At 40.8% G+C, this 12147-nt stretch overlaps 1 protein-coding gene across 1 annotated transcript; it reads left to right on the top strand.

Moving 5' to 3' along the window:
* Positions 1-2948: 2948 nt before the first annotated feature.
* MELLADRAFT_88745 (uncharacterized protein) lies at positions 2949-3586 on the top strand (the record flags this gene model as incomplete). The annotated part of the gene is made up of 2 exons (XM_007412274.1): positions 2949-2955; positions 3387-3586. The coding sequence occupies 2 exons, from the start codon at positions 2949-2951 to the stop codon at positions 3584-3586; spliced, it is 207 nt and encodes a 68-aa protein (XP_007412336.1).
* Between the last annotated feature and the right edge of the window lie 8561 nt (positions 3587-12147).

Raw genomic sequence — 12147 nt, 5'->3', positions numbered from 1 at the left:
AACTATGCCATAACCAACTCAGTGTGTGTTGTGGTTTTGGTAACTTTTTTTGGTTGGTCCCATAAAAGAGACCAAAACTGCCACTATAACTTCCTGGGGTGAAGGCTTAAGTAAACTCATCAATGTGGGCCTATTGTGTGAACACATGCCGCAACCAAGTCCAGGAGTGGTGTGACACTTCAGGACTGGGATGCTGGTTGGTGATTGGCACACTCAGACATACTATAACATTCCAGAGTTAAAATTTATGCCCAAAAGTACCTCAATGACTGACTATATGCAACAATATGCAACAACCAAGACATGGGTGGAGTCACTTCAAGACTTGGTTGAAGGGTTGTATCACACTTAACAGTGCTCCCAAAATCATTTGGAACACTCAGATCACCCATAAGTCCTGAGCGTAAAATGTTATCATAGAAATACACTTAAATATGGGCAACATATTCTACATGTACCAAAACACACAACAACCAAGTCATGGAGGGTGGTGTCACTTCATGACTTGGTTGCAGGGTTGTATCACAGTTAAAAGTGCTCCCAAAATCCTTTGGAACACTCAGATCAGCCAGAAGTCCAGGGTGTAAAAAGTTATGGTAGAAATATGCTCAAATACGGGCAACATTGGCTACATGTACCAAAACACACAACAACCAAGTCATGGAGGGTGGTGTCACTTCATGACTTGGTTGCTTGTTTGTATAACACTCATCAGGGCGCCCAAAATCATTTGGAACACTCAGTTCAGCCATAAGTCCTGGGCGTAAAAAGTTATGGAAGAAATATGCTTAATTACAGGCCTCTTTGGCCACATGGACCAAAACACACAATATCCAAGTCATGGAGGTTTGAGTGTGATACAAACCTAGTTGAAGGTTTGTATCACACTCAATAGTCCTCCCAAAATCATTTGGAAAACTCACATCAGCCAGAAGTCCAGGGCGTAAAAAGTTATGGAAGAAATATGCTTAATTACGGCCCTCTTTGGCCACATGGACCAAAACACACAACATCCAAGTCATGGAGGGTGGTGTCACTTCATGACTTGGTTGAAGGTTTGTATCACACTCAACAGTGCCCCCAAAATCATTTGGAACACTCAGATCAGCCATAAGTCCTGGGCGTAAAAATTTATGGAAGAAATATGCTTAATTTCAGGCCTCTTTGGCTACATGGACCAAAACACACAACATCCAAGTCATGGAGGTTTGAGTGTGATACAAACCTTTGTTGAAGGTTTGTATCACACTCAACAGTGCCCCCAAAATCATTTGGAACACTCAGACCTGGGCGTAAAAAGTTATGGAAGAAATATGCTTAATTACGGGCCTCTTTGGCTACATGGACCAAAACACACAACATCCAAGTCATGGAGGTTTGAGTGTGATACAAACCTTGGTTGAAGGTTTGTATCACACTCAATAGTGCTTCCAAAACCAATTGGGACACTCACATCAGCCATAAGTCCAGGGTGTAAAAAGTTTTGGAAGAAATATGCTTAATTACAGGCCTACACTAACACCAGGTGAGTGTTGAAATTTATTGTGTAACCATCAGACACAACAATGCAAACACATAGCAACCAACCTGCACACAGATGCTATGGCACCATAGCATCATTCAAGGGGGACAGATGCTATGAGACAATGAGCATCTGTCCCCCTTGAATGATGCTTCCTCAGTAGTAATTTTTTACTACCAACCTTAAGCAAAGTGTTCGTTGATTTGGTGTGTAATATATATGTCCACGTGTAATATATATGTCCACATATATATTACACACCAGGTAGACATATATATATTTGTCAATTATTCCTATGCTCATTATTTTATCATTATCAAGGAGTGGACCCAGTATTCTATTTGCGTGGCAAGACATAGTGAACAACCTAGGTCACTATGTCATTAACTCACATACTGACTAAGAGCATCCGCACTCGTTTGCGGTTGTTAATTTGGTCACGTGCGGTAACAAACACAACATTAAGTAAAAAGTTACTTAACTCAACCAAATTTCGCACTCGTTTGCATTAGCAGCGCTGTAACTTTTATAACTTTACAGATAGTGCATGTACTCCGCACCGGTTGTGCAGTAAGGTAAAGTTTTAATTTTTTGAGTACACATCACCTGCTTTCATGGCCAGTTTTCATGTGATAGAGGCACTGTTCTCTTCTTTGCACTAAGATACTAATACTCCATCTACACATGAAGACCCGATATCATCCTGTTCATCTACTCGATCGATAGATCTTAATTTAAAATTACAAATTTAACATGAGTTTGTTCAGATCTTAATACATGAATTCCAATTAAAAAACAAAGGCTTTACTACATCGAGAAAGCTTTTAATGAGTCTGAATACACATAATGATCTTGTAAAAGATTTAAAGAATTTAAAACTAGGAAATAAAAATCCAAACTTCAATTTTTAATTTGTATCACTTGATCCTAAAAGTCCTCCAATGATTGGTCTTTTAATGTTGATTTTCTTAAATATTGACCTCTACATAGCTATATGAATCTAGACATCTTTCATTTTCATCTGAATGGTTTGGAGTCGAGTTCAAGATGGTTGATTGACTTATTTCAATTGAAGACATCGATCGGTGTCGAACGTTCTCGAGTTGATTCATGCAACTGTAAGGCTTGGAATTCATCGTGTGTGAGTGGTGAAAAGGAGATATTGGTTGTTGACTTTGGTGTTGGAGGTCTGGTTGAGTTTTGTTTTTGGAGTCGAGTTGCCGGGAACAAGTCGTGATGTGTGATACCGCATGCGTTAGCCAATTGGTAAATTTACCGATTCGCTAACGCAAAATGACCGAAAATTAACTACCGCGGGGCTAATTTTTCACCGGTGTGGAAAAGACCCCGCGTTTGCGGTAAATTTAACCTTACCGCACCCGACTTACCGCACGAGTGCGGATGCTCTAACCTATGCCAAGAACATATGATGAGTGCTAAACCTAACCCTATTAACGTAACCTACACTTAACTCCGGACAGTTAGGTTTTCCAAACAATGTTCCACCTAGGGGTATGACCCGGCCCTGAAGTGTCAGGGCCGGCCCCGGGGCCGATTCAGGCCCGGCCTCGGCCACGCAATACTCAAGGATGCTGCCGGGCAGCACCGGGCAGGCCCTGGCTCGGACCATCCCCTTGAAAGCGTGTTTGAGAGCTCGGGAAGGATGCTTGATGACGTCAATTTTTCCAAAAGATTGCCTCCATAAAGATTTTTTGCGACGGCCCCGGCCCCGAGTAGCCCTGTACCGGGGCCTTTTTTGCTATTCCCAGGCTGGACTTGAGGCCCCGGGCTCGGCCTCGACCTCACCTAGAAAACGCTCGGGCACACTCGGCCGGTCAGGGCCAGGGCCGGGTCATAGCCCTAGTTCCACCCAAACTTCAGGTAACCCACGAGTCACCTGACCTGGTGTTTCAAATTCAGCCAGTGCACTTCCAACCTCGAATCCAACTCAGCTCTTCGAAAAGTCCAAGATCGACCACACGTTTGAAGGATTTGTCCTACTCCTTACTACCTTCCATTACAATCCTGAAGTCGCTGCTTGACCTGTCTATTGTCGGACTCTGAGCTACGAATAGGCAGGTGATACGGCATTCAGTGTGTGGAATTGGCGGCTGGTACTGGTAATCAACTTTCCATCATCGAAACAATCAGAACAATACAAATCATACAAACGCGATCGATCGCAGGCTCTTGTTGGATATCGCTTGGCTGGCAAGGTAAGTGAATTTATCTTCTCGTTTTAAGTGTTCTCAAAACAACCAACTTACAGTGGACACCGTCTCGTAATTCCAGAATAACCTCAAAACCACCGAACTTACGTCTTCTGTGCGGCGTTCTATTGCCGGGCTCTGCGCTACTACAGATACACGCGAGACACAACGAGGAGAACCAGACGTCGCGTAGGAACGACGTCTTGTTGAAGTGCTATCCTGGGGCACGCGCTAAATTGTTCTGTATCTTGAACAATATTGTGTCAGTTTACTGTCGTTCCCAAAAAGGTTGCCACATCGCCAAAAAAAAATCGTTGAGGTGGTCCGTGCGCGCTGTCAGAATCCGACAAGAGAAGACAGCACAGAACCTCTCTCTCTCTTTCAAAGTCCTTAGCTTTGAAAGAGAGAGAGGGAACCCTCTTTTTGGAATCCACGAATCCAATTCTTTTTCCCCCAGTTTCCGCCAAACCACCTCATCCGTTTTAAAATTTGATTTTTTGATTTCTTATTTAGGTCATTGCTTCAACTCAAGAACAAAAGAAAACAATTGGCTCAACATGGTTCCTTCAACACAAGACTTGGCTTTATTATAACTCCCATATTTAGTTGAACAAATTCCACCACAAAGAAATCGGCTTTCAAAATTCAATTTTCATGGTCTTATTTAAATCTTCTCTTCCACTCAAAAAAAATGATCAATCTGCTTAACCTGGTCCCTTCGACTCAAAACTCGGCATTCCAAATTATAACTTGCAATAATTAGTATTGGTTCATCTTCAACCAATTGGATCTCATCAATTTGCTTTTTTGATATCTTTTTTTCAATCATTTGTTTTCACCTTCAATTAATAGGACACAGTAATTTGTAGTCTTCTTTTGGTCACTGAGTTGCTTTTCAATTGATATCTTAATTTTTTTCAAAGTTTGGTTGTAACAAGTGATTGATAGAAACAGAAACAAGAAACATCTCAATTTCAATAAAGTGAATCGATGTAAACCGATAACAAACGAAGCGGGTTGATGGTCTTTTCAACTAAGTTTGAATTCTTTTCAAGCAAGGTCCATGTCTCATGTTCAAGAAATCATGAGACATGGACCTGTCTGTTTTTCAAAAAGACAGAAAGGTCATATTTTTAGTGCTCGATTTTGTATCAATGTTAGGTCTGAATTGAGGACACCTCAACAGAATATAACTCTCTTAGTGAGAGACAAAGGCTTTTCATCATTGTTAAAGCCCTTTGTGATTGCATCACTTGATTTGATTCTTTTCGGTTGATCGGCTCAATCATTGGATCAATCTGCACCGATTAAATCGATGTGGAAAATTAATAACAAACCAGTAGATTTCATTTTAACAGTCTATCTACTAAACTAAAAAACAAAAGTTTTTCTGCAAAACCAATTTGACTCGGACAGCTTATCATCAATCTAACTGATTTACAGATAACTAGAAAGGCAGACAAATTATCTTCTCAAAAGCCAATCTGAAATGAAAAAACAATTTCATGAGGTTTGAGTCGAACAGGATAAGCAGATGGCTCGGTGGTTTGAGTGATCTGAAGCACTAAAAACAAAAAGAAACAAAGCGAGAGGTTAAATAGGATGTGCTTGTCAATGTCAATGAGGAACTGATGGGACTGAGTTAATCAAACTGGTTTGTTTTTCAATTTGTTTTTCAAGTTCATTTAATTCATCAATCAAAACCTTTTTCTCTAATCTGATTTGATTCATTTCTTCTATACCTTCAACTTCTTCTTCTTCCTGTTCAACTGTTTCTTCTTTATCTACATAAGCTGAATCTCTTTTCTCAATCTAAACCGGAAGCAGAAGAAGAAAAAATTAAGCCCCCCCCACCACCACAAAAAAAAGTTAATTCGATTGGATTTCTTTGAAAGCAAAACAAACAAGAGTTCATGGTTAGTGATTGCTTAAAGTTGTTCTTAAAAGTTGTTCACGAGTTTGTAATCTTTTCAATCCTTCTGATGATTTGATTAATAAAATGTTGATTTCGGGATCCATTTCATTTCTTGCTACAATCGAGCTTGTTTGATTTCTGAAACTGAAACTAATTCAAAAAACTTAGTAAAATTGAATTTTGAAAGTCAACTTTTTTTGTGGGGAATTTGCTGGACTAAATATGGGTCCATTCTCAAATAGTAACTCTTACATTTCTTACTAAAGTTATTCCTTACCTTGCTTAGTTTTTTACTAAGTGAGGTAAGGAAGTAGAAGTGGGCGGTAGGCTCCAGGGGAAGGTTCCCCTTCCCCTGAAACCTGGAGTAGAAAATAGAAACGTGTTAGTAGGTTTCTCTTAGGGGAGAGTTCAAACTACTAGTGTGAACCCTCCTCTAAGTTGTGCGAAACTAGTATTAGGCTATGGGGGTGGGAGGGAGGATCAAAAATAAAATAGATAACTATTTGGAGTATTAAAACTCTAGAATGGATTGTAGATTAGGAGTTGGAAACTAAAGAGATGATGATAAATCAGTGAAATGAATAAATTGGGCTAGAGAACAAAGTCTAATACGAACAACTTGTTATATAACTCTTTTCTAGGACGTGGTCTTAGGACAGCAGGAATTGAGCAGTGACTCATCCTCCTCTAAAGGTCATAGGTCCTAGATCATTTAACCTGATTGGGTTAGAGAGTTCTCTATAAGTTGTCTCTTCCCACATAATTTCACTTTCTAGGAATTGTATCTTCGTAGAGAGCGCGCACTTTCTTTTCCATGGACCAGTCCCACGATGCGTGCCTTTCGTAGGAGGCAAACTTACAATCAAGTGTTAAAGCCGAGTCTTGTGTTGAAGGAACCATGTTGAGCCAATTGTTTTCTTTTGTTTTTGAGTCGAAGCAATAACCTAAATAAGAAATTAAAAATCGAAATTTTAAAACGGACGAGGTGGTTTGGCAGATAATGGGGGAAAAAGAATTGGATTCGTGGATTCCAGAAAGAGGGTTCCCTCTCTCTCTTTCAAAGCTAAGGACTTTGAAAGAGAGAGAGAGGTTCTGTGCTGTCTTCTCTTGTCAGATTCTGACAGCGCGCACGGACCACCTCAACAATTTTTTTTGGCGATGTGGCAACCTTTTTGGGAACGACAGTAGATTCTGCGATTGCTTTCACCCAAGTTCTCGAGGTGCTTCCGATCAAAAAGAAATGATTTATATTGATATATTGATGTCATCAGGTCCGATTTAAAATCGAACGGGTTCGATCCTTTGGACCCGACGCGCTATATCGTTCTCTATCCTCGACAACCTCTTGTAAGTTTAGATACTGCGATTGCTGTCATCCAAGTTGTCTAGTAGCTGTCAAATAAATTGCATTGATTTATATTCATCGATTAATGTCAGGTCCGAGAATCACCTTTGGGGGTCAGCACGACATATATTCTCTGATATCTTTCCTTTAGAACTGTACGTCCATCATCCCCACATCTCACCCACCTACCGTCAAAAACTTCGGGTCATATTATCGGACTGATGCATGGACCTTAGCTTTCGTGTCCATAGGATCGTCACATCATGGGACGCAAGCGGAACCGAGCAGCCCAAAGGGCAGCAGGAGGAAAGCCCGCGAATTATCAATTGAAAACATCGCCTTCTTACCGCAAATATCAGCACAATCGGGAGAAGAAAGGAGGTATTGGACATGCATTCTATCGTTTTCACCAAAAGCGTACAGCCATCAAGTGTCAATTGGCCACGGAACTCGGGCTACCACTCAACACCAAGTTCATTTTCCGTTTGGGACCCCACGATCGAAAGGATACTGACAAAGTGAAAGACATCGAAATTTCTCACGGAACTGTTGCAGTTATCAACAAAGCGGACCTGTCTTTAGTCCTAGCTGTTCGATGTTCAAGGTTTCGCACGATGGATGATGACCTGAGAAAGCAATTCAATCATTCTATATCCACCATCTTCCAGCACGCACAAGCACGTTACGAATGTAAAATCAACGGCTCTCACAAAGATAAGAACAACCTCAAACATCCCAATGACCAACAATATGAACATGATCACCGAGATGATGAACATGTTTGTGGTTGGATGGGGTGTTGTGGATGGCAAGGTGGAACAGATCCGGGCAAATCACTTGGTTAGTAATTTTGCTATCTGACTCTCATTCAGCACGTCACATGTGAAGATACACTAATGATATCACTGTTGTGATATCATGATGTAGGTGCCTATGCTATGGCCGCCTTTACCGCAACTTCCATAGATCGCATGTTAACCAACAAGCAACGGATGGAACGATTTCATATCATCCGTGATTTCCTAGCAGGCCGATTTGCAAGCCTTTCACTATATGTATTCAAAACGAACCTTGCCCTTGGCCTCACTACAAATGTCCCTGGTTTTGACGACGAGAAGTGGCAGGATACGCCTAATGGTTTGGTTTTTGCGTCTAACATCGCAGTATCATGTGATGGTTTTGCCAATCGCGTGCATACCGACAAGGATCACACCCGATATGCCTTTGGCCTTTTTGGACTCATCATTAGGGCGACCGGGGTTCCATGCAGCCAGGAAGAGGCAAAGTTACTAGGATCGGTTGAAGATCTGTACTTTGTAGTGAAGGACTTTGGCATTAAGATTGCTTTGAGTCGTTGCAATGGCCTGTATGAGATGTTATGGGATACTAAAGTAAGTACACTCATCATACATCATACTTGATGAGAATATTGATCAAACACTCCATCAGATTCCCCATTATACGACATCCTCGTGTTCACTTGATGAAAAAGGAAAGGCAGTACCCCCAAAAGAGTGTAAAGTCACCCAATTCGGATCATCTTGTCAAATTTCCGAAACCCTTGTCAATCGGATCCAACTACTCGAGAATGAGAAGGAGGGTAAGACCCCACTTGAGTGGGAGGAATTCCGGGCCCAGCGAGTAAAAACTTATATAGATGAGAACCGTGTCAAGATGGATCGTGAGACAGCACGTCTAAAGATGCGTGCAGATTTGGCTAGGGAGAAAAGGGTAGCCAAAGTGCAAGCTTTGATCCAGCAATTGCCCTGAGCCTTGCTTATATCTCTTGAAGTTGCCAAATGATGAATCTATATCTCAAGTTTTCATTTTTTCATTTCTGCTGATTGTAAATGTCACATATAGTTACAGTTATTTTTCATATTCTTCTTTGGAATTGAATCAGTGAAGCTTTGGAGGAGGATCTGTAATGTCCAAAAGCCATTCCCTGTATATTTATATCTGATATAGAATTTGATTCGAAATCAAATTTTGGAAGGGTATGCATGAAACTGTTGTGAAATAACACTGTTCTTTAGTAATCTCTGGATTGAACGAATCCAGAGACATTTGCAGTTGAGACCAACTTTTCAACATAGGTAGCAGTGAAAACACTCTTTACACTTGTTTATGAAGAAGTCATGAAGGTGTGTGAATTCTGTTTTCACACCTCCAAAACTGACAATGATCCTTCACACGCTTCCCACTTATTTGGAGATGTGGGAAGGATAAATACCTTATTGTTGGTTTGAATCAATAAACAAGTGAATTTGACACCAGGAGAGGAGTGAATTTATCCTTCACACATCCTCAAATCAGTGTGCAGACGTGTGAAGACATATGTTTTCACACCTCTACAAGTGAAAATGATGCTTCACACGCTTCACACTTATTTGGAGATGTGTGAAGGATAAATTCCCTATTGTAGGTGTGAATCAATGATCAAGTGAATTTAACACCAGGAGAGGTGTGAATTTATCCTTCACACATCCTCAAATAGGTGTGAAGAAGTGTGAAGACGTGTGAAGACGTATGTTTTCACACCTCTACAAGCAAAAATGGTGCTTCAGATGCTTTACACTTATTGGGAGATGTGTGAAGGATAAATCCCCTATTGTAGGGTGAATGAATAGGTGAATTAGTGTTTAAGACATGCAGAGGAGTGAAAGTATCCTTCACATTCACACACCCCCAAACCAGTGTGAAGAGGTGTGAAGTATGTTGGTGTGACGTATGTTTTCACACTTCTGAAAGAGAATATCATGCTTCAATATCTTCACACTGATTGGAGGATGTGTGAAGAATAAATTCCCACCTATTATTCTTGTCACTTCTCGTAGGTATGAATCCATAAGAGAACTTGTGTCTAACACATGGGTAGGAGTGAAATTATCCTTCACACATCCCTGAATCAGTGTGAAGAGATGTGAAGAATTTTTTCACACCTCTCCAAGTGAAACTGATGCGACACAGGCTTCACACTTATTTGAGGATGTGTGAATGATAAATTACCTATTGAAGGTGTGAACCAATAACAATAAATAAGTGAATTTAACACATGGATAGGAGTGAAAATATCCTTCACACATCCTCAAGGCAGAGTGAAGAGGTGGGAAATTATCATTCACACCTCTCTGAAAGTGAATATAAGTGAATTTAACACATGGATAGGAGTGAAAATATCCTTCACACATCCTCAAGGCAGAGTGAAGAGGTGGGAAATTATCATTCACACCTCTCTGAAAAATTGAATATCATGCTTCACACAATTGACACTCATTTGAGGATGTGTGAATTGATAATTTCCCACCTATTCATCTTGTCACTTATTGTAGGTGTTGGAACAATGTGGGAATTTGTATTCAACACGTGGATAGGAGAGAAACTATCATATCCTCCAATCATTGTGAATAGGTGTGAAGTATGTAATCACACCTCTTACAGTGAAAATCATGCTTGACACACTTAACACATATTTGAGGACCAATCCTTATTATTGCTTCTTGTAGGTGAAGTGCATTTATTTGTAATAGCACTTCAACTTATTTATGAAAGAAATATTGCTTGTTTTATTGCAACAACAAATTAAAATCACAGAATGGCAAGCATGATGGGTAACATAGACAACATACATTTACCACTGTGGTTCCTCTGTTTCTGTTAATTTTGTGTCAGAATCACGAGCCAGTTCCTCAGCCTCCACCTTCGCATCCATTTCTTCCGGCTCATCTTCTATTTCCTCCGGCTCAACTTCTATTGCATCACGCCTGGAATAAGATCCATCTTGATTGGTGATCCAATCTCTTTGCCATTTGAGATTTAAATAAATAATAATGTTTTTCTCATATACCGACCACCAGGTGTGAACCTGGAATTCACGTACTTCCATCCAATCGGGATGAATGAAAGGGATAGGCAGGTTGTGATTGAAATCGAGTTTGAGAGGTATGAAATGATTCTCATTGATGAAGGCCATGACAATCGGTTGATAACATTCATTGTCTTTGAGTTCATGGCAGTACGGTGCAAAGCATGGAAGTATTAAGGAGCAGTTTGCTTCAGTTTTGCTGTAATAAATAACCGGCCTTCGGTGTGCGTTGGCAATGATATACCCTCCACATGGCATCAGAAACCATTTGCTCTGCTCAGCAGTTAGAGCAGTTGATTTCAAAATCAATTCAATAAGTGTGATATCGATGTCAACAGCAAACTTGAGGATATTTTCAGCATACCAGTCATACTTGGACTGTAGGTGTTGTAAAAGGACTGATCGGATAGTTGGTGCCTGGTTTGGGGTGAGTCCCAGTGAGACTGCGATGGTTGAGAAAGCGCAAAGGCCATCCTTTGGTACGTCTGTAGCATTTTTGACAAATGGAAATATGTATCGAGGTACATCCTGCAAAAATGGCCACTTCTGTCGAATTGTAAGGTAAGGAGGGGCTCAGTGCTAATCTTCAAGATATACATTTATAAGCAAATGATACATACCTTCAAAACAACACACTCAATCTGAAGGTGTTCCTCCATTTCTTCTGGCATAAAAGGTTTTTGACACTGTAGATCAAAATTGATACAGATTAGAAATGCAACACTTTGTTTTTGAGACGCATGGCAGGTACTGACTTTCTTTTTTTCCAAGTGCCTCTGAGGCTTTAAGGACTGAGCTTCGGATGTTGGCTGGGTGGAATTGATGGCACGTGGCAAGAAAACATCGGCTTTGGCTGCTGTTGTTTCTGCACTTGTACTTGGCGTTTCGGCACTTGCTGCCAAGGGAACTTCTGTCTCTCTTGGTGTTTCCAATTCTGCTCTTAGCTAAAAATTGAGATTAACATCAGCGTTTTTTTGTTTGGGATGAATTGGTGGAGACCTACTTCTTTGAGACCTACTTCTTCTTTGGCAGCAGCTGCTACTTGGCGACGCGTAGAGACTTTTGAGGGAAGGATGGTACCACGATCTTTGCGCTTTCGGCCTCGTCCGACAGCCTGGGCTTTTTCCTTGGTAGGAACTGAGTCATCTTGTTGTTCTCCACTTTCTACGTCCTCTGAGACTTCGATGTAACCATATCCCTTTGGCAATTTCGGCAAATCAGCAATAGTTGTGGGTTTGCCTTTGCGAATGTTTTGACCGGGTTCTTTTGATTTTGCTTTCCGTGTGCGAA

The sequence above is a fragment of the Melampsora larici-populina genome (genome assembly GCF_000204055.1).
Source record: "Melampsora larici-populina 98AG31 unplaced genomic scaffold MELLAscaffold_29, whole genome shotgun sequence".
Taxonomy (NCBI): Eukaryota; Fungi; Basidiomycota; class Pucciniomycetes; order Pucciniales; family Melampsoraceae; genus Melampsora; species Melampsora laricis-populina.
This window is presented reverse-complemented; position numbering and strand designations above follow the sequence as displayed.